Here is a 26,698-nt window from a genome sequence, read left to right as displayed (position 1 = left end):
GCCATATTGGTTTCCTCCTATTTCTAGTATGTTTATTCCCATACGGTATATACTGTGCACAGGTCCTATCCAGGATGCTAATAAACGTCTCCCATTTTCTTTGTGTATTTTTGTGTCTCAGGATATCGTCCCAGTTAATTGCACCAAGATCCTCTCTCATCCGTTGGAAATTTGCCCTCCTGAAGTTTCGTGTCCGTGTAACCCCTCTACTACACATCTTATTAAAGGATACATGAAAACTTATTATTTTGTGATCGCTATTTCCCAAGTAACCCCCAACCCTTATATTTGATATGCGGTCTGGCCTGTTGGTTAATATTAGGTCTAGCAGTGCCCCCCTTCTTGTTGGGTCCTGAACCAGTTGTGAAAGGTAATTGTCTCATAGTTGTCAAAAACCGATTACCATTGCTGGAACTGCAGGTTTCTGTTCCCCAATCTATTTCAGGGTAGTTGAAGTCCCCCATAATAATGACTTCTCCTTGAGTCGCAGCTTCATCTATTTGCTTTATGAGGATATTCTCTGTTGCTTCGATTATTTATGGAAACTTATAACAAACCCCTATCAGTAATTTATTATTTTTCCCCCTCCCCTTCTCTCCACCCACAGGGACTCTACATTTTCATTAGATTCACCTATATTATCATGCAGGATTGGTTTTAAGGATGATTTTACATACAGACACACCCCACCCCCTCGCCTATTCATTCGGTCATTTCTGAACAGACTATAGCCCTGCAAGTTAACAGCCCAGTCATGGCTCTCATGCAGCCATGTCTCAGATATCCCCACCATGTCATAATTATGCTCCAACAACATTAATTCTAATTCGTCCATTTTGTTGGCGAGGCTTCTGGCATTAGTATACATACATTTTATGTATCTCTCTGCACCTCTATTCTTTATTAAATTATTAACTGATCTAACTCCCCCCCCCCCCCCCCCATGCCACCGCCACCCCCAACTTCCTTATTTGTGCCCAGGTCTCTGTCTGCACTATCTTCAACTCCTATAAAATGAATACCCTCCCCCATTCCCTAGTTTAAGCACTCCTCCAGCCTGCTAACCATTTTCTCCCCCAGCACAGCTGCACCTTCCCCATTGAGGTGCAGCCCGTCCCTAGCGTAGAACCTGTAGCCAACTGAGAAGTCGGCCCAGTTCTGCAGGAACCCAAACCCCTTTTTCCTACACCAATTCTTGAGCCACTTATTAACCTCCCTAATCTCCCGTTGCCTCTCTGGCGTGGCACGTGGAACAGGCAGTATTTCGGAAAATACCACATTGGAGGTCCTTGCTTTCAGCTTGCAGCCCAATTCCCTGAAATCGTTTTTAAGGACCTTCCACCTACCTCTAACTTTGTCATTAGTGCCAATGTGCACCATGACCGCTGGGTCCTCACCAGCCCCTCCCAATAATCTGTCCACCCGATCAGCGATGTGTCGGACTCGAGCGCCAGGTAGGCAGCACACCGTGCGACGATCCCTGTCTTTGCCCTATCTGTTCCCCTAATAATGGATTCCCCCACTACCAGCACCTGTCTGACCTCCACTGCTCTCCTATTTCCCTCCTTACTGGAGCAGTCACTCCCCCGGCTTTCAGAGGACATGCCTGGCTGCAGTGCTACCCCTGTACTGGCACCCCCCTCATCTGCCAACTTAGCAAACTTATTGGGGTGTTCCAGATCAGGATTAGCCTCCCTGGCTCTCTTCCCTCTATCCGGCCTTCTAACTGTCACCCAGCTTGCTACTTCACCGTCCTGCAGCTCCATCCTACCATCCCCCACCTCATCTATCCCATTGAGCGTCTGCTCCGTGAGCAGAAGACTCCTTTCCATATTGTCAATGGATCTCAGTGTTGCCAGCTGCACATTTAGATCCAGAATCTGGGCTTCCAAATGCACAACATGCTCACATCTCGCACAGCAGTATGCACCCTCGACCAGCTGATCAAGGACTGCATACATGTGGCAAGATGTGCACTGGATGGCATTAACAATAGTGGAGCACATTTCCTAATGGGGATTGCACCAGACAGAAAAGTTAAATAAAAAATAAATGCAAAGTATTAATGAAATACATGCAGTAATTCAGTAATTCCTCCCTTGGAAACTCCCTAAATCCAAAGTCACTGAATCACAAGTCACACTTACCGCCGTTTGCACTTACGCTCAGGTCACACTCGGCTCGTTCACACTCGCTAAGCTGAAGATTTTATTTAAAGAGATTTTTTTTTCTTTTTCCCCTCAGCAGCAATCCACCCTGCTGTTCAATGCACTTCCAAAAATGCACATGAAGAAAGAGAAGTGCAAAAAAATGTGGAAAGTCATGACAAGTTTATTCAAAATTTAAACAAGTCAGTAAAATACTGGGAGAATATACCGTATTTTCCGGCGTATAAGACGACTTTTTAACCCCTAAAAATTGTCCCAAAAGTCGGGGGTCATCTCATACGCCGGGTACGGCATGTGCAGAGAGCGATCCTGGATGTCGGCGTGTGGTTCCCAGGGTCTGGAGGAGAGGAGACTCTCCTTCAGGCCCTGGGATCCATATTCATGTAAAAAATAAAGAATAAAAATAAAAAACATGGATATACTCACCCTCGGACGGCCCCTGGCTCACAGCTCTGCTAGCGTCTGCCTCCATTCCTAAGAATGGAGAGAGTGAATGACCTTCGATGACGTCGCGGTCACATGAGCGGTCAGGTGACCGGTCACCTGACCGCGACGTCATCGAAGGTCCTTCACTCACTGCATTCTTAGGAACAGAGGGAGACGCTAGCAGCGCTGAGAGCCAGGGTCCATCTGAGGGTGAGTATATCCATGTTTTTTATTTTTATTTATTTTTTACATGAATATGGATCCCAGGGCCTGAAGGAGAGTCTCCTCTCCTCCAGACCCTGGGAACCACACGCCGTATAAGATGACTGGGCGTATAAGATGACCCCCGTCTTATACGGCGGGCATATCCCAAATTCCATATTTTATATGGAAAAGTTGGGGGTCGTCTTATACGCCCAGTCGTCTTATAAACCAGAAAATACGGTAGTCTGGTCAGATGAGACCAAAATTGAACTGTTTTCATGCCATAATACACACCATATTAAAAACCATACTACCCGTTTAGTTTGGAGATGGGAACATCATGGTGTGGGTTTGTTTTTCAGCACATGGCACTGGCAAACTTCATATAATTGAAGGAAAGATAAATATCTTTGTACTGTGTTAGTCAGTAGATAGAAAAATATTAAGATTTGAGAGTCCTCAGTGGTTGATGCCTTTTAATGGCTAACTGAAAAGATGGTAACAAATTGCAAGCTTTCGAGACTACTACGGTCTCTTCATCAGGTATAGAATAATACAAAATCTGAAGAATCGCATATTTATACAAAACAGGGCACAGAAATAATGCAATAGATAGGACAAGTGGCGTGAAGCAGAACTATCATTATGGGAGAGAGATAGACAGTTGTGGCCGTAAATATTGGAACTGTTCATAAATAAGGAGTATGAAAGTTTTATTGTCCTCTAATTGGGGTCTGGTTCTGTGTTGTGATGCTCCCACAAGGTCTGAGGCACAAATTCCTTAGTTGATGTAGAAAGATATAAATCCATGCGACACATTCATTCCTGCACTGAGTGTATCAAAGGTTGTCATAAGTTTATACTCCCAGACCCTTCTGTCTCTATGAGATTTGAAGTTTCCTTTTAACATAAGTAATTTCATGTCCATGTAGCTGTGATCAGGGAGAGAAAAATATTTGGCCACAGGTAAATCTATTCTTTTTTTCTTTTATTGTGTGGAGATGAGAATTCATCCTTGTTCTAAGCTTTTGTTCTGTCTCCCCCACATACAGACCCCCAGTTGAACATTTAGTACAATATGGCCTTAATTGCCTTACAATAATTATTGCATTACTTCTGTGCCCTGTTGTGTGTAAGTATGTGATTCTTCAGATTTTGTATTCTATGCCTGATGAAGAGACCTGAGTAGTCTGGAAAGCTTGCAATTTACCATCTTTTCAGTTAGCCATTAAAAGGTATTAACCACTGAGGACTCTCAAATCTTATTATTTTTCTATTACTGAAAGTAGGATGAGTGAACAAATGTACCAAGAAATTCTTGATAAAATCTGCTGCCATCTACCAGAATAATGATGAAGTCAGGGTGGACATTTCAGCAAGACAATGATCCAAAACACACAGCCAAGGAAGCTGTCAATTGGTTTCAGAGAAAGAAAGCAAAGCTGCGAGAATGACCCAGCCAATCACCGGACTTGAATCTAATAGAACATTTATGGAAGGAATTAAAGCTGAGTTCATAGAAGGAGCCCACGGGACCTTCAAGATTTGAAGAGTATTTCTGTGAAAGAATGGGCCAAAATCACACTTGAGCAATGCATGCGACTAGTTTCTCCATACAGGAGAGAGAGCGTCTTGAAGCTGTCATCACCAGAAATGCTTTTGTACAAAGTATTAAATAAATTTCAGCAAGCGCGTTCAATACTTTTTACCGGTGTCATTTCTCATTATTACACATAGCTTAATTTAAGGACATCTACTGGTTTGATTCCTTTGCCTGTGTGGATTGGATAGGTTGCGACATCTGGTGAGAATTTCATGTCAAGAGCAACCTTTAAAAATATAGTATACTTACTTAGTAATTTAGTGACGTGTTAAATTCTTCACCTTCACCTGCAGTATCTGCGGGCAACTTAGACATAATACTCCGGTCATATATTCATTAGGAACATCCATTATCCATTGTTTTTTATTGCATGGTTAAGCAGTTTTTGGCACTTATACATTGGACCCTCTTAAAATCAATCATTGAGCACTGGAATCCATCTAAAACTTGATCCTTCATGGGTTACAAAGCCTGAGGCTTATGGATACCTTATGGCTTCAAAAAAGCTTCAACATGCATATTTAGGCGGTTTTCATAGTTTTACATCTTCATATACTGATGCCCTTGCAATGCACCACAGAGCTGTTTTTGCGCCTCTTGTATCCCAGTTAAGGATCACCAAGATTAAGGGCCAGTCTATGAGTATGGTTTCTACGAAGACCATAGAACCCCGAACAGTTCTGTCGGCAGATGAGTGTCTGGTTTGGCTGAGATAATTTGCACATTGTTTATATCATGGAACATGAGTCTTTTCATTGAGAGCCAATAGCTCTTCTATAGAGTGATGGTAATACCTAGAACATTTATAATTATTTCTAAAAGACCAAGTGGTAGGCAAAGACATTAACCGTTAAAAGGCTACCCAATGCCACTGGGTTCCAAATGTAAATTTATTACTCTAATCGTGCAATATGTATTGTTGTCATCATACCCGTCCTGTGGTCCAGATAGCTCCACTACCACTGTTGTCTACGTGGAGGTAAAGCTCTACCTCTCCTCCCTGTATTGGTGGCAAGGTGAAGGATTCTGGCTGTATTAGCTAAGCCTGCCTCCTTTCGTAAGGCACCAACTGATAAAGAAGAGGGCTGGTTTGACAAACCAACTGATTCAGTCATCCAGCCTCCTTCATCATGTCACTGATGCAGGAAGTAGGAGGCCACTGTCTTTTTGTGTCGGGATGATATTTGAAGTGGAGCTTCTTGGACCACAAGAATTGGAACATCCAAAAATATTTCACAATTAAAATATATTAATTGAATTAAAATGATCCTCCACCTTGTCACTGGAAAATTATTACTTTTGCCATGTATCGTCTCTTTGCCTCTCGTTGCCTATTCAATCCGATTCTCCTATATCCACGATGATTGTTGCAGTGGCATAGGATGCACAATAGTGAGTCTGAACCACGTCTTCCCTACCTTTGCTGTTCTATGGTTCAGATTTACCACTTCTCCCTGTGCCTCTGAGGGGGCCATCTTGCATAAAGGAGGACCGAAACACCAGTCTTAGAGGGGAACAGTGGGACGCAAGTTTATGGCATCAGGTAGTGAAACGATATATATGGCAAATGTATGTAATTACAATGTAGGAGAACGTGGTCAAATTCTGCGCTGCTGAATCATGTAATCCAAAGGTATTATTAAAAGTCAGTCTTTATGCAACGCGTTTCTGAGTTTCAAAGAACTCCATCAGGAAATAAAAAATTATTCTTATGTGGTTTATCCTGATGGAGTCCTTTGAAACTCAGAAACGCGTTGAATAAAGACCACTTTTAATAATAGCTTTGGACTACATGATTCAGCAGAGCAGAATTTGACCACATTCTCCTACATTGTGTTATCAACGGCCGGTCCCTTGTGGATCTGCGGCAGCGAATCTTTCCAATGTTTGTCTTAAGCTACGTCTGGTGAGTGCTTTTACCTTGCATTGACGGCTTAATTTCGGATAAAACCCTATTGCGCTACCTTACTCTAACAGTTTTTATAGCAAATGTTTGTAATTGTTCAATTCTTTCTTGAAATTCATGGAATAGATCTCTTCAGTTAGATCATTAAATCATGTGGTAACTTCCTGGGAATTATATGGCTTTATGTTCTCTGAAAGCAGTCACCAGAAATTCTTGTATGATAAAATTTAAAGGATTGCACCACGCAGCTCTCCTCGGATTGAGACAGGTTTTTTTTTTTAATCAAAGATAATGATGATGATTGCACAACTCTTTTTACACGATTATCATCTAGGAGACCACAGTTGAACCTCCTTTGCTGTATACTTAAAATCTCTTAGCATTTATAGGGGCGTAGATAATAGATGGTATTGTGATGCTGAGCTCATACAACATGGATATGATAGTAGATCTTAGAGGAACAACTTGCAGAATCAAAGCTTGGAATCAAGATAGAGGCTGAAGGGAAGAAAACAGGAGGCTGAATTATATGGAAATAAGTGCACTGGGTATAAGAGAAGTTCAGAGTTTAAAAGTCAGTCTGGTTTGGGCTACAAGTCATAAAATGAAAAAACTTGGATTGTTTCTTTACTTTTGAAACCATTAAAAATGCTTTTTGTGTCATCGAACAGTGTGATGAACACATGTCAAAAATGCATGGATGCAGTCATTAATAAGGTAGACTTTGTAGTCTGTGCTAATTATTAAATTTTCCCTAGAAAAATTCCATGGACTGGAAACCCGAAATGAAGATTGCGTCAGACAGCGACCACATCATGCTCCGCGCACTAGACTGGAATGCCGAGTACGAGGTGGTGGTCATAGCCGAGAACCAACAAGGGAAGTCCAAGGCCGCTCTGTTCTACTTCAAAACCACCACAAAGCCTACAGTCATTCCAGGTATGTCTTCTCCCGTACTGCCTCTCCTCTCTGCTTAACCATTAACGCAAGACCGCTGCTTCCTAGCTAACGTGCTTGATCGTGGCCTCCTCCCCTCTGACCAGCTGCTTGCTTATAACCAAACACCATAACTGGTCTTGCATGCACAGCTTGTGTTGTGCCCGGACCGTGGCTTGATGCTGTGAGCTGAGCGTGAATATGTGGCGGACAATACTATGGAGTGGCCATAAATTGCTTGTGGGTTCTGTTGAAGTTTTTGTGTGATCTGTAAGGAATTTAAATTCTGCATCTTTTGAAATCCTCTTATTTTTTTTTTATACAATATTTGATATAAGGGACACTACAGTTGCTAAGGTGTTCTAGACAGTATTACACATCTTTCTCTTAATAATACATAAGGTCCAGTAATGTGTCTTCCACCTGGAATTCTGTTAACCTGGTTAGAACTTTGGTTAGAACCTCTTATTCCTCAAGTATAAAGAAAGAAAAACAAACAAAAACTTTGGAGAATCTTTTCTCAGACCTGCGTTAGCATTCCTGGTAACTCTTCTCTTTTACTACAGACAGTATCAATCTGTGTAGGACGCGTTCTGTTATTAAGCAGGCTGGTAACACCCAGCTGTCAACTTATTCACACTTGCGGAACCTTGTAGTGTTTTAAGGAAAATGTCCTACTGAGTAATGGTTTTTATGACAAAACAAGTATTTGCTCCTATTTAAAGGGTTTCTCCGGTTGTATGATCCACTCTGAGAATAGGTGCTAATCAAATCAATGATGGATCCAACACCTGGCACCACCACGATCAGCTGTTAGCTGCTCCAATGTCAGACGGATGTAAACATTGTATGTGGCTGTACAGGTAGCGGTTACTGCTGAGTACTGCAGAACAGTTGCTATTCCTAGTGCTTGTGTCAGACCCCCATTGATCTGATAGTGATGACCTATTTGATGGAGAGGGCCATCAATAACATATGAATAGACAATCCCTTGTCCAGTTCTAAACTACAGTCTGTTTGTTGTGTTTTACGTTAATAATGAAAAGTATTTCTGGTTGGAAAGTTAAGAGAATATATTTGTAAAGTTCGGGGTGTCCTTTCATTCACCCCCCATGTGTAAAAGGCAATTGAGTAGCTTATTAATTGAGCTTTGAGCCCCAGTTCTGCTTGTTAATGGTTTGGTACTACCTTGCATGCCAGGTGAGCCAACTTACTCTACTGTACATGGTGCGTGCATTTCCCGGAGACCCCCTGCATGGTGTGTTCTTCTTCTTTAGGAATATTCTGTACAGTTCGCAAGTATTTTTTTCTGAAGTCCATGTGGAATATACGACTTTCTTACTAATTTTATAGAGGCCGGGCTATATGTTTGCGTAGGTTATACAGCAGTTAACACATAGTTTGGACTGCATTATCGTCTTTACTTTGACTTTATGAAGCACAATTTTGGAGATTTCTAGTTTTGTAGACACAATCTTCCAGCACCTAGAGCAGAGCAAGGGTTAACAGCCGCAGAAAATCCTTAAGAGTTGTCCCATTAATAACGTATCCATAGGAAAGATGATAAATTAATGATTTTTTTTAGGGGAATCCAGTAGCTGAAGCCCCCACTTATCCAGAAAAAGGTGCCGAAAGAGCCCTGTGTGAACGAAGCATTGATGAGCATGTGTGACCACTGCTGCCACAGAAAGTTCTTGTAGCAACGGTCGCACATGCTCAGTAATGCTTGCTTCACATAGTGGGCTCCAGACTCCCAATTCTCTTCATCAGTCGGGGTCCGAGAGGTCGAACCTAAAAAAATTATACATTTACCACTTGAGGTGAGTAAATGAATTTCCATGACTTTGGAGCGGCCGTCAGAATTCCATAGCTTCTGAACAGAAACTCTGTAAACTGCCTCCTACCTGTCGGCATCACCGGCTCCTCTTTTGCCTGTGGTTCAGGCACCATGAATCTCCTTTCACATTCCCTTCTAAGGTGCAGTTTAGTGCATAACTCCTTTACCGAAGATGGACAAGGACAGGAATAAGAAAAGGTTTCTTCAGCCACTTACGAAGGTTGTGGTGGCCTCACCCCAGCAGAAAATAGTGCCACTTATGCCCATTGGACTTTTTCTTAGATTCCCACCAGGACAGATAAGCCCTTTCTTACAGTGCAACTGGCAGCATATTTTTACATATGGAAGTACTAGTATGGCTGCATAGGTGCAGCTAGGTTCCCTTTAACCCATTATATCCAGAGATATATGGGTTATATGGTAAACGAAAACACCAACTTATGGGTACAACAAAGGCCTTCAATGGTTCCAAGTCATCAGTCATCTATCCCCCCATAGGCATCCATGATACATTTCTTACAGATAGCATGAGACTTTGTTGTATTGGTATCATGACAAATTGTATAACTTTACAACATTCAAGAAGTGTTAAGAGTGGGCATGATCGATGAAAGGATCGATTCCTGGAACTTCGGTCCATCAGCCAGGTCAGTAATCTCTAGCCGGTAGACACGATGCTCGCGAATCTCCTACCTTCCGGGATCCCCATTGTGGCTTCAGGCTGGCTCAACATCATCATTGCGGCATGATACACGGATGTTGTCACCTCAGCCCAGGATCCCAGGAGGTAAGAGATTTGCGAGCCTCCCATCCATTGGCCAGAGACCACTTACCTGGCTGATGGAATCGATCCACCTTTTTCTTGTGGGCACATCTGTACGTTTTTTGGTTGTTTTTTTTTGCTCAACTTTCTTTTTACAATGGTTATTCGTGTTGGCTTTTTTAGTTTGTTTTTAAGAAAAAAAGAGGGGAATTTGGTATTTAATTTTTCTTTCTTTGTTGTCTTTTTTTGAGAATCTGTTGTCTTTTATGGGGTTTGTGCACACGACATCTTTTAGATGACTAGTTTGTCAAACAGAAGACTCTTCAGAAATATGTCGGTGTCACGATTCCCCCCGACCGCTGCCACCAACGGGTCAGGATTCACACCGTGACCGTCACCCCTACGTCACGGATCAGGGTGACTTTAGGCCAACAGACGGCTAACACATGTGCAGGGCGGCTTATCTTAGTTATCCCTCCACTGCTAACAATGTGATGAAAAACCACACACCAGGCTATTGACCTCTTAGTTTACAGCAGGGGCTTATTCTAGGTATCCCACTGCTTTTCTATATACCACGAACTGCAGGGATTTATGTATATCCCGCTTACAGTTCCACTTAACACTTGCAGCTCTCTGGCGCCCCCTTAGTCTCAGGTCAGATTAGGTACTGCACCCTGGGTAATTAGTCGCCAGAAAGGCTGCCTGCTATGTACTGGCTATTGGGCACGCTGCAGCGACGCGATAACTACTCCCACACAGGCAGGAACAATAATTATCAAACCCGCAGTTGCTTCAGCATAATCCAACCGTCAGCACACTTTCGCTGCCACCAGCTTCGATTAAACGGGTCCGAAGCTAACCCAACACAACAGTAACAGTAGCGTATTTCCCTTCAGAGACAGGGTACGGCTTTTAGAGCATGGAGAAGAACTAATATATAATAGTATATCCCATTCAAAATAACTAGGCAGTGCTTTATCAAAAATAGTTTATAAAGATGTTATACATGAGACAATTGCAAATATGTACATGGGTAATTATAACATAAAGGGAATAAATGAGAAAAGCAACACTTACATGTTTAAAGCATGACAAGCAACCAGGCTAGTGGAGTTTTTCCATACGTCCCAGCTCATTGGGACGTGAGCAGGGCTCTTCCAGGACAGGACAAGAAATCCAGCAGCAAGTGACTCCTCAGAGCCTGCCAGACACTTAAAACATTAAGGCTGTGACATCACAGAAAGGCTGGCTTATCCAGACCCTCCTCTCTCTACATTCTGCCTAAACTTTAAACTATTCTCTCTGATTTCTATAACTTCACTACAAAACATGTCAGCGTCCTAAAAAGCTCATCATTCATCTCAGATTAACGTGAGCATTCTAATGAGATCAAATATGTCCTATCTGGGATACATATTTACAGAGAAAACCCTACTTCTTTACCAGATGGAGTTAGAAACCCGAGTGTCATGAGATGTGTAGCTACACCGAGTGGGACTACAAATATATATTTTCGTATTTCTAGCTTAAATCGTTTGCCTAATATCTAACAAAAACTAAACAAAGAATCTTTCATGAATTTTTGGAGCCATTTTTCCTGTTCTAGCTGGACAAGAGCTTACACAGGAAATGCTAGTCGTAAATTCCGTTCGGCAATAAAACCTCTCTTCCCCCATACTCTCAGAGAAGGAAAGCCAGGAATTTGCAGCTACAAACTGTTACTCCAAGAAGGGGGGCTTAGCCCACACAGGCTAGAGAACTACTTATGATATTTCATACCATATCGTGACACCTCCCCCTTTTGGTGTGCGCTAGGGAGGCAGTACCCCACGGTATGCCTCCATGGGCACCTCAGTAGGTTCACCCTGGCGGGAGAGTCCATCTGCATTCCCATGCTCTTTGCCCGTTTTATGTTCAATGGTGAAGTCAAACTGCTGAAGGGCAAGGCTCCAGCGTAGCAACCTGCCGTTGGTTCCACACATGGCATTTAGCCAGCGAAGAGGGTTGTGGTCGGTCACCACAGTGAAAGTGTGACCATACAAGTAGGGCTGCAAGCGCTGCAGGGCCCAGACTATGGCCAGGCACTCCTTCTCAATTGTGGAGTAGGCCACTTCCCTCGGCAAAAGTTTCCGGCTCAGGTATAACACGGGGTGCTCTTGGTCCTCCGAGTCAACCTGGCTGAGTACAGCACCAAGGCCAAACTCGCTGGCGTCGGTCTGCACCAAGAACGGTCGACTGCTGTCGACTGCTTTCAACACAGGGGCGTTGCACAGTGCGGTTTTCAACGCCTGGAAGGCCCCCTCACAGCCATCTGTCCAGTTGACAATGTGAGGTAGCTTCTTCCTGGTGAGGTCCGTCAAAGGTTTTGCCAGGCTACTATAGTGCTTTACGAAGCGCCTATAGTACCCTGCAGTGCCCAAGAAGGACATCACCTGTTTCTTGGTCACGGGAGTGGGCCAGTTCACGATCGCGCCCACTTTCTCCGGCTCTGGCTTCAGGGTGCCTCCGCCTACCCGGTGTCCTAGGTAGTGAACCTCCCTCTTGCCCATCTGACACTTCCCCGGCTTGATAGTCAGTCCTGCTTGGTGAATCCGCCTGAGCACCTCCTCGAGATGCTGCAAGTGTTCCTTCCAGGAGGGACTGAAGATGGCAATGTCATCCAAGTACGCCACGGCGTACGTCTCCAGTCCCTGAAGCAGGCGGTTGACCATCCGCTGGAAAGTGGCAGGGGCATTCTTCATGCCGAAGGGCATGACCGTGGACTCGTACAGTCCAAAGGGTGTGATAAAGGCGGACTTCTCCTGCGCCTCGGGGCTCAGGGGAATCTGCCAGTATCCTCTACTCAAATCCATTATTGTCAGGTATTTTGCGCCAGCTAACTTCTCAAGCAGCTCCTCGATGCGCGGCATTGGGTGCGCATCCGAGGCTGTGATGGCGTTGAGCCCCCTGTAGTCCACGCAGAACCGTGTGGTCCGGTCCTTCTTGGGCACGAGAACTACAGGCGATGCCCACGCGCTCTTTGACCGTCGAATCACCCCCAGCTGTAACATCTCATCGATCTCTTGGCGCATAGTCTGCTGCACCTGGTCAGAGATTCGATAGGGTGTTCGCCGTAGTGGGGCGTGATTCCCGGTGTCCACCTCGTGGACGGCTAACTCAGTCCTCCCAGGTCGGTTGGAGAATACGACCCGGAAGGGTTCCAGTGTGGTTTGCAACTGCACCCGCTGGGGTTCAGTTAACGAGGCGCTTACCTCCACATCCTCGATGGACCCATTGGCCTTGGCTTGGGCCAGCAAGTCCAGGAGGGTGTCTTCCTCACCGTCTTCGGGCAAGCTGCAGACCGGTAGGACGAAAGGTTCACGTTCGTGATGAGCCTTCATCATGTTGACGTGAAAGGCCTTTCGCCTACCCCGAGCGTGGTCAAGCGTGACCACGTACGTGACCGGGTTGAGCTGTTGGTGGACGACGTACGGGCCCTCCCAGGCTGCCTGAAGCTTATCCGTTGGTACGGGGACCAGCACCCACACCTTTTGACCCACGTGGTAGGTCCGCTCCCGGGCGTTCTGGTCGTACCAGTGCTTCTGATCAGCCTGAGCCTGCGTCATGTTGTCATGCACCAACTGCGTCAAGGTCTGCATCTTGTCACGGAAGTGCATGACATACTCCACTATGGACACTTCAGAAGGGTTCGGCTCCTCTTCCCAGGATTCTCTTACCAACCCAAGGGGTCCCCGAACTCGCCTGCCATACAGGAGCTCGAAGGGGGAGAACCCCGTCGAGGCCTGCGGAACCTCTCGGTAAGCGAACAACAGGTGTGGGAGGTACCGCTCCCAGTCGCGCCCTTGAGTCTCAACCAGCATGCGTAGCATCTGTTTGAGGGTACCATTGAAGCGTTCACACAAGCCATTGGTCTGTGGGTGATACGCACTCGATACCAGGTGCTTCACCTGCATTCTCTTACAGAGAGCCTCCATTAGGCGAGACATAAATTGGGTCCCTTGATCAGTAAGCATTTCCCTGGGAAATCCTACACGTGAAAAGATGGCCAACAGGGCATCCGCCACCTTATCTGCCCTAGTTGACGACAGAGCTACTGCCTCTGGGTACCGGGTAGCATAGTCTACCACAGTAAGGATGTATTGCTTTCCAGAGCTGCTGGGGACGGCCAGCGGGCCCACAATGTCCACCGCGATCCTCTGGAAAGGCTCCTCTATCACTGGCAAAGGGATCAGGGGAGCCTTAATAGCAGGTCCCGCCTTCCCCACTCTTTGACAAGTGATACAGGAGCGGCAGTAGTTTGACACATCTGTCCCCATCTTAGGCCAATAGAAGTGTTGAGACAGCCGGGCCTTAGTTTTGCTGATCCCCAAGTGTCCAGCTAGCGGGATCTCATGGGCAATCCGCAACAACTCACCCCGGAATTGCTGCGGGACGACCAGCTGTCTTTCCCTCAACCACTCCTTTTGTGATTCTCCGGGTACTGTCTCCCGGTACAACCTACCTTGTTCCCAGAACACCTTCTCCTTATCAGTCTTGGAGGTGGGCGTCTTGGCGAGTTGTCTCAAACTCTCTAGGCTCACATCTGTGTGCAGAGCGGCCTGAAACTCCTGGCTAGGGGAAGCCAAAAGCGACGTCAGGGTCCCTTCCCCACGGGAACCCTCTTGGACCTGCTCTGGGTCCACCTCTGGTTCAGTCACAGTGGGGACTGAGGAGGGTCCGGAAGGCAGACAGTTATCTGCGTTCCGGGCACTCTGACTGCGGGTGACAGCAGCTACGTAGGCTGTCTCCCCGGGGATTTCTACAGGCCCATCAGCCGGCGCTGCTATGGGCTCTACCTCCCCATCCACCCCCAACACTCCAGGGGCTGGGCTACTTATGGGCCAGTTACCTTCCTCGGTGGCACTGGTCACTTTCATGGCGTCACCTTCCTCACGGTTCCCATGCATCTCCCCATTTCCTGTAGCACCGACACTTGCCCCTGTTAGGGGTTCCTCAGCCGTCTCACTCCGCAGAGCGACGTGGCTGGGCACACCTGTACCTATGGACACATTAACCTTCACAGAAAAATCATTATCAGGTTCAGCTGGCACAGGTACAACATTTTCACCATCAATCCTAGGGAAAAAATCATTAGTAGATGCATCAACACAAGATAAAGCATGGTCAGGTAACACAAACTAGAAGAAGAGGGGACGGGAAGAAAAACATTAGACTCGAACAAAGACGACCCAGGAAAACATACTCAGAAGGGAGGTAAGAACATTTCTAAAACAATCCACAGTGAGGAGATTGGAACAAAACAAAATCCTCTAAACTGCATGCTCGCAAACGCCAGAAGCCTGACAAACAAGATGGAAGAACTAGAAGCAGAAATATCTACAGGTAACTTTGACATAGTGGGAATAACCGAGACATGGTTAGATGAAAGCTATGACTGGGCAGTTAACTTACAGGGTTACAGTCTGTTTAGAAAGGATCGTAAAAATCGGAGAGGAGGAGGGGTTTGTCTCTATGTAAAGTCTTGTCTAAAGTCCACTTTAAGGGAGGATATTAGCGAAGGGAATGAGGATGTCGAGTCCATATGGGTTGAAATTCATGGAGGGAAAAATGGTAACAAAATTCTCATTGGGGTCTGTTACAAACCCCCAAATATAACAGAAACCATGGAAAGTCTACTTCTAAAGCAGATAGATGAATCTGCAACCCATAATGAGGTCCTGGTTATGGGGGACTTTAACTACCCGGATATTAACTGGGAAACAGAAACCTGTGAAACCCATAAAGGCAACAGGTTTCTGCTAATAACCAAGAAAAATTATCTTTCACAATTGGTGCAGAATCCAACCAGAGGAGCAGCACTTTTAGACCTAATACTATCTAATAGACCTGACAGAATAACAAATCTGCAGGTGGTCGGGCATCTAGGAAATAGCGACCACAATATTGTACAGTTTCACCTGTCTTTCACTAGGGGGACTTGTCAGGGAGTCACAAAAACATTGAACTTTAGGAAGGCAAAGTTTGAACAGCTTAGAGATGCCCTTAATCTGGTAGACTGGGACAATATCCTCAGAAATGAGAATACAGATAATAAATGGGAAATGTTTAAGAACATCCTAAATAGGCAGTGTAAGCGGTTTATACCTTGTGGGAATAAAAGGACTAGAAATAGGAAAAACCCAATGTGGCTAAACAAAGAAGTAAGACAGGCAATTAACAGTAAAAAGAAAGCATTTGCACTACTAAAGCAGGATGGCACCATTGAAGCTCTAAAAAACTATAGGGAGAAAAATACTTTATCTAAAAAACTAATTAAAGCTGCCAAAAAGGAAACAGAGAAGCACATTGCTAAGGAGAGTAAAACTAATCCCAAACTGTTCTTCAACTATATCAATAGTAAAAGAATAAAAACTGAAAATGTAGGCCCCTTAAAAAATAGTGAGGAAAGAATGGTTGTAGATGACGAGGAAAAAGCTAACATATTAAACACCTTCTTCTCCACGGTATTCACGGTGGAAAATGAAATGCTAGGTGAAATCCCAAGAAACAATGAAAACCCTATATTAAGGGTCACCAATCTAACCCAAGAAGAGGTGCGAAACCGGCTAAATAAGATTAAAATAGATAAATCTCCGGGTCCGGATGGCATACACCCACGAGTACTAAGAGAACTAAGTAATGTAATAGATAAACCATTATTTCTTATTTTTAGTGACTCTATAGCGACAGGGTCTGTTCCGCAGGACTGGCGCATAGCAAATGTGGTGCCAATATTCAAAAAGGGCTCTAAAAGTGAACCTGGAAATTATAGGCCAGTAAGTCTAACCTCTATTGTTGGTAAAATATTTGAAGGGTTTCTGAGGGATGTTATTCTGGATTATCTCAATGAGAATAACTGTTTAACTCCATATCAGCATGGGTTTATGAGAAATCGCTCCTGTCAAACCAATCTAATCAGTTTTTATGAAGAGGTAAGCTATAGACTGGACCACGGTGAGTCATTGGACGTGGTATATCTCGATTTTTCCAAAGCGTTTGATACCGTGCCGCACAAGAGGTTGGTACACAAAATGAGAATGCTTGGTCTGGGGGAAAATGTGTGTAAATGGGTTAGTAACTGGCTTAGTGATAGAAAGCAGAGGGTGGTTATAAATGGTATAGTCTCTAACTGGGTCGCTGTGGCCAGTGGGGTACCGCAGGGGTCGGTATTGGGACCTGTTCTCTTCAACATATTCATTAATGATCTGGTAGAAGGTTTACACAGTAAAATATCGATATTTGCAGATGATACAAAACTATGTAAAACAGTTAATACAAGAGAAGATAGTATTCTGCTACAGATGGATCTGGATAAGTTGGAAACTTGGGCTGAAAGGTGGCAGATGAGGTTTAACAATGATAAATGTAAGGTTATACACATGGGAAGAGGGAATCAATATCACCATTACACACTGAACGGGAAACCACTGGGTAAATCTGACAGGGAGAAGGACTTGGGGATCCTAGTTAATGATAAACTTACCTGGAGCAGCCAGTGCCAGGCAGCAGCTGCCAAGGCAAACCGGATCATGGGGTGCATTAAAAGAGGTCTGGATACACATGATGAGAGCATTATACTGCCGCTGTACAAATCCCTAGTTAGACCGCACATGGAGTACTGTGTCCAGTTTTGGGCACCGGTGCTCAGGAAGGATATAATGGAACTAGAGAGAGTACAAAGGAGGGCAACAAAATTAATAAAGGGGATGGGAGAACTACAATACCCAGATAGATTAGCGAAATTAGGATTATTTAGTCTAGAAAAAAGACGACTGAGGGGCGATCTAATAACCATGTATAAGTATATAAGGGGACAATACAAATATCTCGCTGAGGATCTGTTTATACCAAGGAAGGTGACGGGCACAAGGGGGCATTCTTTGCGTCTGGAGGAGAGAAGGTTTTTCCACCAACATAGAAGAGGATTCTTTACTGTTAGGGCAGTGAGAATCTGGAATTGCTTGCCTGAGGAGGTGGTGATGGCGAACTCAGTCGAGGGGTTCAAGAGAGGCCTGGATGTCTTCCTGGAGCAGAACAATATTGTATTATACAATTATTAGGTTCTGTAGAAGGACGTAGATCTGGGTATTTATTATGATGGAATATAGGCTGAACTGGATGGACAAATGTCTTTTTTCGGCCTTACTAACTATGTTACTATGTTACTATGTTACATGCGATTTCCCATCATCATCATCATCAGGGTTAACTTTACCCTCATTAGTAGATTGGGGAGGGGTGTCAGGGACGTAGTATGCATACATCCTCCCCAAATCAGTCCCCAACAAAACATCAGTGGGCAAATTATCAGACAGCCCCACTTCCTTCACCCCGCTCCCAGCACCCCAATCAATAAAAACCCGGGCCATTGGTAAGGGACAGCTGATGCCCCCAATCCCAGTGACAGTTAGGGTTTTCCCCGGAATGATTTCTTCAGGGGCCGCCAGTTCGGGTCGGATGAGGGTTCGTTCAGCCCCGGTGTCCTTGAGGCCTGTAGCAACATGGCCTCCCACAGTGACGGGCTGTACGTTGTCACACACCCTCCCAACCACACCACCCACAAAAAGAACTGCTGCATTAGGCCCTGGGGCCTTGGCTGGGGGGTTCTTCGGCCTGTCTGGACAGAAGGTACTGATATGCCCAGGCCGCTTGCAGTAGTAACACTGGCGAGGTTCGGTGGTAGGTCTGGTGTTGTTGGCCACAGGGACAGGACCTCTGGTGTGTTGGCTGGCAGGGGTACTGGCGTTGGTTGCAGGCTTACCCCCTCTCCAGCTGGTGGTGACTGGCTTCCGCACTTCCGATCTACGGTTGGCCTCATAGGCATCGGCAATCTGCGCTGCTTTCGTCACGTCTTTGGGTTCTCTGTCCATCACGAACTGTCGCACCTCAGCTGGGCAAAGATGAAAAAACTGGTCTTTGATCATCAGGTCTCGCAGCTGTGCAAAGGTGGTCACTGACAGTCCTTGGGTCCACTGGTCAAAGTGGGTCCCCAGTCCATGCATCACATCACTGTAACTGTCGTGTGGGCCACGTTGGAGGGTCCGGAACTTTCTACGGTACACCTCGGGTGTAAGCTGGTACTTGGCTATCAGAGCCTGCTTGATGGCCTCATAGTCTCCATCTTGTTCTTGAGGGAGGGCAGCAAACGCCTCCAGAGCTTTACCTTTCAGCCCTGGTGTCAGGTATCGGGCCCATTCATCTGTAGGCAGCCGGTACTGTCTGCAGGCTTTCTCAAAGGCCCGCAGAAAAGTGTCCAAGTCCCCGTCCTTCTCCATAACAGGAAAGTGATCGGGTCGGGGCTTAGGTATCTGAGCGCTGCTGTGCTCACGGCTGGACTGGGACGACCCCTGCATTTGCAGCCGGGCCATCTGCAGCTGGTACTCCCGCTCAGCTTGCCGCTCGGCTCGGGCCTCTTGCCGGTATTGCTGAATCAGCTGCCGACGTCCCTCATGGTCGTCAGTGGGGAATTCTTTCAAGGCCGCCTGCAGGTGGGGGTCCAATTCGCCCGGATCGCTAACAGGGCCAGCATTCAGTGGTTGGACCTCTGCTGCAGCACCATGTTCGCTTGTGCTGGCTTCTGCGGCCTCTGAGCTCTGAGATTGGTCTCGAGCGGCTTCCCATTGCACCAGATCTGCGACCAGTTGGGCTTTGTTTTTGCTTGCAAAGTCAATGTGCTGTGTCTTGCATAAGGCAACAAGGGTGTCTCTGGTCTGCTGCTCATAAAAGGTTTCTCCCAGCCCAACCATGGTTGCCAAATAAAAGATAGGATAGAAAAACGAAGAGAAAGGGAGGGGATAATTACCAGTACGCAATTGTCTCACAACTAAAAAGCACTGAGTTCGTTCTCCAAACTTATTTGCGCAGAGTCCTCGCAAGAACTTTCTGCAAATTTTTAGTGAGAGGAATGATTACTCAAACCAAATCACTAATGCTCTAAGATATCCCACCGCCTTGCCACCAATTGTCACGATTCCCCCCGACCGCTGCCACCAACGGGTCAGGATTCACACCGTGACCGTCACCCCTACGTCACGGATCAGGGTGACTTTAGGCCAACAGACGGCTAACACATGTGCAGGGGGGCTTATCTTAGTTATCCCTCCACTGCTAACAATGTGATGAAAAACCACACACCAGGCTATTGACCTCTTAGTTTACAGCAGGGGCTTATTCTAGGTATCCCACTGCTTTTCTATATACCACGAACTGCAGGGATTTATGTATATCCCGCTTACAGTTCCACTTAACACTTGCAGCTCTCTGGCGCCCCCTTAGTCTCAGGTCAGATTAGGTACTGCACCCTGGGTAATTAGTCGCCAGAAAGGCTGCCTGCTATGTACTGGCTATTGGGCACGCTGCAGCGACGCGATAACTACTCCCACACAGGCAGGAACAATAATTATCAAACCCGCAGTTGCTTCAGCATAATCCAACCGTCAGCACACTTTCGCTGCCACCAGCTTCGATTAAACGGGTCCGAAGCTAACCCAACACAACAGTAACAGTAGCGTATTTCCCTTCAGAGACAGGGTACGGCTTTTAGAGCATGGAGAAGAACTAATATATAATAGTATATCCCATTCAAAATAACTAGGCAGTGCTTTATCAAAAATAGTTTATAAAGATGTTATACATGAGACAATTGCAAATATGTACATGGGTAATTATAACATAAAGGGAATAAATGAGAAAAGCAACACTTACATGTTTAAAGCATGACAAGCAACCAGGCTAGTGGAGTTTTTCCATACGTCCCAGCTCATTGGGACGTGAGCAGGGCTCTGACAGGACAGGACAAGAAATCCAGCAGCAAGTGACTCCTCAGAGCCTGCCAGACACTTAAAACATTAAGGCTGTGACATCACAGAAAGGCTGGCTTATCCAGACCCTCCTCTCTCTACATTCTGCCTAAACTTTAAACTATTCTCTCTGATTTCTATAACTTCACTACAAAACATGTCAGCGTCCTAAAAAGCTCATCATTCATCTCAGATTAACGTGAGCATTCTAATGAGATCAAATATGTCCTATCTGGGATACATATTTACAGAGAAAACCCTACTTCTTTACCAGATGGAGTTAGAAACCCGAGTGTCATGAGATGTGTAGCTACACCGAGTGGGACTACGAATATATATTTTCGTATTTCTAGCTTAAATCGTTTGCCTAATATCTAACAAAAACTAAACAAAGAATCTTTCATGAATTTTTGGAGCCATTTTTCCTGTTCTAGCTGGACAAGAGCTTACACAGGAAATGCTAGTCGTAAATTCCGTTCGGCAATAAAACCTCTCTTCCCCCATACTCTCAGAGAAGGAAAGCCAGGAATTTGCAGCTACAAACTGTTACTCCAAGAAGGGGGGCTTAGCCCACACAGGCTAGAGAACTACTTATGATATTTCATACCATATCGTGACAGTCGGCAATGTTTTTCCGAAAGCATCTTTTTTGGAGTCAATTAGGTCATTTTGTTTTTTTGCTTTTTTAACTTGTATGTATAAAATAGCGAGAATGGTCAGGTCACTTCTTTTATCTCCTGCTTTTCGGCTTTGGAAACCTGAAGTGATTAAAAGAAGCTCAAGAGCCTGAACATATGCAGAGCAAGTGGTTTTTACATTGCTGTGCATTATGTTAATTTTGTTTTAGCCTTTTTTTAGCACTTTTTCATGAAGGTTACGAATCGGAACTACATGAAAAAGATGTGTGCACATACCATTATAGTAGCTGGTAGTGGACACCAGGGCTGTGGAATCCGAGTCGGGGGTCAGTGTCCATTTTGGTGGACCCAATAAATTGGGTTCAATATTTCAGTGCAGGAAGTGCTGTAAATGTTTTCATAATTTGGGAAAGTTATAAAATGTCCTATCAATTTCTGTTCTATTCCTGATCTAAGGATCTAGGGCTCTACTTGAGATGAATCTGTGCTGCACTTTATTTACATGCTCAGTTGTGAGGCAGTGCTGTGGAGTCGGAAGTCAGGGAAATTGAGGAGTTCGAGTCGGTGGTTTGGCTTACCGACTCCACAGCCCTGACACTGGACAGATATTATAGTTTGGACCACTTGTCAACATGTTGCTGGGTTAACAGTTATGGACATGACATATCAGTAGCTTCTGCTGGTTAGTCATAGATTCCCAGTGTTCAGGTCTTTTATTTGTTGTTGGTGGACCTCATTATGGCTTATTTGCTGTTGGAGGACCTCATTATGGCTTATTTGCTGTTGGAGGACCTCATTATGGCTTATTTTCTGTTGGTGGACTTATTATGGCTTATTTCCTGTTGGAGGACCTCATTATGACTTATTTGCTGTTGGTGAACCTCATTATGACTTATTTTCCTGTTGGGGGACCTCATTATGGCTTCTGGCTTATTTCCTGTTGGTGGACCTCATTATGGCTTATTTGCTGTTGGATTACCTCATTATGGCTTATTTTCTGTTGGTGGACTTACTATGGCTTATTTCCTGTTGGAGGACCTCATTATGACTTATTTGCTGTTGGTGGACCTCATTATGACTTACTTTCCTGTTGGGGGACCTCATTCTGGCTTCTTTCCTGTTGGTGGACCTCATTATGATGTATTTGCTGTTCGGGGACTTCATTATGGCTTATTTGCTGTTGGTGGTCTTCATTATGACTTATTTGCTGTTGGTGGTCCTCATTATGGCTTATTTGCTGTTGGTGGAGCCAGGGCCGGCGTCAGCACCCGGCGCACCTGGGCAAATGCCGGGGCCCTGGGGAGAGGGGGGGGCCCACTCATGCTGTCATAGATACAGCTGGGAGAGCAGAGCAGGAGATAACATGCTCTCTCCGCCCACAAAGTCACTGCTGGCTGCGTTCTCTTAACCCCTATGTGCCAGCTCTGACACAAGCATCTTCTCACTCAGTCAGTGCAGCCAGGCAGGCACACATAGGGGTTAAGAGCAGGCAGCCAGTGTGACATTGTGGGTGGAGAGAGCACTTTTCCTGCTCTGGCCCCTGGCTGGCTGCAGTGCTGAAGTTTATCAGGCAGATTCCGGAGCTCCGTCCTACCAGTGACTGAGTGAGTGTTATGGTATCCAGCAGAGCAGTGGTTGCAGATGGACTTGTGGCTCAGTCTGCTGCTGTCTGTCTCCGCTGCCTAAAAATGTGGGTGATGTCTGGAGGACAGCTGGTGGGGTGCAGCCTGCAACCTGCAGCCACCCAGCTCTCCCAGAATACATGCATGCTGCACCAAACCTGCACCAGTGGGGTAGGAAGAAGCTTAACCCCTTCCCATCTGTATGAAGGTTATTGCTGAACCTTAAAGATAACAATCCGACCCGCATAAATGGGGTTAACCAAATGCCAGGAGGAAGGGGAGCTGCTGCCATGGATAAATCTGAGCTGTGGGCTGTACGTTGGGGCCCCGTGGCCCCAGGCTGGTGACTGGAGGGACTCTGCCTAGTGCTGGCATGTGGGTGATTTCTGCTCCGGAGTCTCAGCTTCTCTCCTCCAGGTCACACTGTGCAGTCACAGCAACATTGGTTGTCTCTGTCCAGGTCCCAGCAGCTGCCACTGCTCCCACCAAGGACATGGCATCACCTAACCCTTCCCCTGCAGCCACCGGCAACAAATCCACATTATTCCTTGATTAAATCAGGTTCCAACCCAGTAGAGGAACAGACATTTCCTGCTGCCATTAGGGTCCGGGAGGGGGTGACATTGGCTGCCCTGCTACTCTGTAGTGGGGGGTGACAAGTGTAACATGGGGTAACGATGACGGAGAAATGCACAGGATAATAGTGAGAGCGACAGAGGGCAGTGTATGGTATGGAGCAGTCAGGGGGTGGGCTGCAGGATCCCCCCATACTGTACATGACTACTCAGGACAGGGAGGCGTTTAATGAGCTTCTAATGACGGGGCACTAATTGGGTCATTAAGGTTTGTGGAAAGGATTCAGCATCAGGTCCCTCATTAATGCCCGAGCCGCCTGTTACTTTGTAGCACAGATCTGTTGGGGCCGCAAAACCAAACAACGTTGTTTATGTAGAAAAGTCTTTGTTTAATAGAAAAACTCAAAACAGAAAAGATTTTCTGATACAACAATGCCCTGCTCACGACACTGCACAGCACCTCTCCCCCTGTATATATACACTGCACAGCACCTCTCCCCCTGTATATATACACTGCACAGTACCTTTCCTCCTGTATATATACACTGCACAGCACCTTTCCTCCTGTATATATACACTGCACAGTACCACTCCTCCTGTCCTGTATATATACACTGCAGAATTTACAATAGCTGTCACTCATGTAAGAAGTGAAATCTGGCATTGTACTATACATTTCTCTGCCGTATCTGTGCATCATAAATCGGGGTATGTGTTAAAGGGGGGGCCCACTGAGACTCTTTCGCCCGGGGCCCTCGAAAACCTGGAGCCGGCCCTGGGTGGAGCTCACTGTGCCTTATTTGCAGTTGGTAGATTTCATTCTGGCTCATTTGCTGTTGCTCGTCCTCATTATGGCTTATTTGCTGTTGGTGGACCTCATTATGGATTATTTGCAGTTGGTGGACCTCATTCTGGCTTATTTGCTGTTGGTGGACCTCATTATGGCTTATTTGCTGTTGGTGGACCTCATTATGGCTTATTTGCAGTTGGTGGACCTCATTCTGGCTTATTTGCTGTTGGTGGACCTCATTCTGGATTATTTGCTGTTGGTGGCCCTCATTATGGCTTATTTGCTGTTGGTGGTCCTCATTATGGCTTATTTGCTGTTGGGGGAGCTCATTGTGCCTTATTTGCAGTTGGTAGATCTCATTCTGGCTCATTTGCTGTTGCTCGTCCTCATTATGGCTCATTTGCTGTTGGTGGACCTCATTATGGCTTATTTGCAGTTGGTGGACCTCATTCTGGCTAATTTGCTGTCGGTGGACTTCATTATGACTTATTTGCACTTAGTGGACCTCATGTCTGGGCCACGTGAGTCATGATCTGTAAGATGCGGTAGAAGATTGACCTAATGCAGAAAGCGGAACAAATGTTTTCCTATAGTTAGAATAGACTTTCTTGATGTGATTATTGACTGTCGTGTTCGCTCATAGGCCCCAAATGATTATATTTTGGGGCTTTGTTCTCCCGTTTTGATGATGAGAGCGCTGTAAGTTAGAGGAAAATATAAGTTATAAATTGCGATGAATTTGACAGCACGCTTAGCGGAGCTTCGCCCACTTGTGAAAACTCCAAAAGTATCAACATTTTTGCGCAACTATGAGTTGAGCAAATACAAATAATGACATTTCTAACGGTTTTACTCCAGAATTTTGATGAATCGAGATCTTAGCTTGTAACTAACTGCAAAGGCTACGTTCACATTAGCGTTCCGCTAATGTGCGTCGCTGTTGCGTCGGCGACGCAGCGGCGACGCGCCCCTATGTTTAACATGGGGGACGCGTGCGTTTTTTTTGTTGCGTTTTCCGACACGTGCGTCGTTTTCGACGCTAGCGTCAGACGCAAGAAAATGCAACAAGTTGCATTTTTCGTGCGTCCGATTTTCGTCAAAAAACGACGCACGCGTCGCAAAACGCAGCGTTTTTGCGTGCGTTTTTGGTGCGTCGTGCGTTGCGTCGCCGACGCAACGCTAATGTGAACGTAGCCAAAGAAAAGAAAGCCCCCCATTGTTTGCAACAGTAACAAGGCATCTATAAAACCAAAGTCTAACCTATTTTCGTATGGATTGATATGATCAGGGATGTTAATATGAAGGGTTTCTCCGGGAATATATAGAGAGGAAAAAACAAAGAACATTATTCCTGGTTTATTTTCTAATTTACTTTATTAAAATTCTTTTCCCGAGTGCTGATCGCAGCTTCCTGCGAATGTAGCGTTCACAGCCATACCTACAAGATCCATACATATTGATGTCCAAAAATATGTAAGACGTGTCCTGAAGTGAACTTTGCTTTGTGCTGAAACCGTTTTCTTGAAAACCAGAGCTTAAAACATAAGTACACCATTGGGGGTAATTTAATTGACTTAAAGGGAATCTGTCACCAGATTGTTGCTAGGTAATCGGAGAGCAGCATAATGTAGGGGCTGAGACCCTGATTTAAGCGATGCGTCACTTAATGGGCTGTGTGTTGCAGTTTCAAAATAATCAGTGTTTTGTCAGCAAGAGATTATCACTACAGGACTAGGTGTCTGGTGCCTCCTAGTCAACTGTTCTGTGTAACCCCGCCCACAGCACTGATTAGCAGCTTTCTGCCTATTCACAGTGTACACAGAAAGCAGCCAATCGGGGGTGTGGGCGGGGATATACAAAGCTCAATAGTCCAATCACCGCCAGATCTGCAACAGTAATTGTGTCAAAAAGACAGAATGCAGACTAATAAGTGGCATATCGTAAAAAATGGTGAGAAATTCCATGTAAATGACACCCATTTTGGAAAAAATAATATTTTTTGCCATTGGGTTTTGTTACTCATTTTGCACCATTTATCTTCTATATCCTCTGTTTAGATGAAGAAAGATAAGAGTTATAAAGTGACCCTTCAGACCGAGCTCTCTGCACTTTCAATAGCCTCTGTTTTCCAATGAGATAACTGAGAATTGGTGAAAGTGGATCTGTTGCATAACTGATTCTTATTTATAGATTTGGACCCCATTGACTGCTCTGTTTTCAGAATTGAAGACAATGTGCGTGATGCAGAACTTCTCTTTGATACCCTTTTTTTTTTTACATTTTTTAAACCGTAGTGAAGCCCAAATGCGAAACAATTAATGTTCTTTTTCAAATTTTTGTATTTTATATTGTCCCCTTTTTTTATAAGGAATTCTGCTGAGACCACCAG

The 26,698-nt window shown here is 45.3% G+C and overlaps 1 protein-coding gene across 4 annotated transcripts in view; it reads left to right on the top strand.

Annotated features, from left to right (window-relative positions):
- NCAM1 (neural cell adhesion molecule 1) overlaps window positions 1-26,698 on the top strand; it is a 362,053-nt gene that overhangs the window by 300,227 nt on the left and 35,128 nt on the right. For all 4 annotated transcript variants that reach the window (XM_069741707.1, XM_069741708.1, XM_069741709.1 and 1 more), the window contains exon 15: window positions 7,066-7,246. In XM_069741707.1, the coding sequence (XP_069597808.1) occupies window positions 7,066-7,246 (181 nt within the window). The remainder of the gene's footprint in view (window positions 1-7,065; window positions 7,247-26,698) is intronic.

This window comes from Ranitomeya imitator, chromosome 10, assembly GCF_032444005.1.
Source record: "Ranitomeya imitator isolate aRanImi1 chromosome 10, aRanImi1.pri, whole genome shotgun sequence".
NCBI lineage: Eukaryota > Metazoa > Chordata > Amphibia > Anura > Dendrobatidae > Ranitomeya > Ranitomeya imitator.
This window is presented reverse-complemented; position numbering and strand designations above follow the sequence as displayed.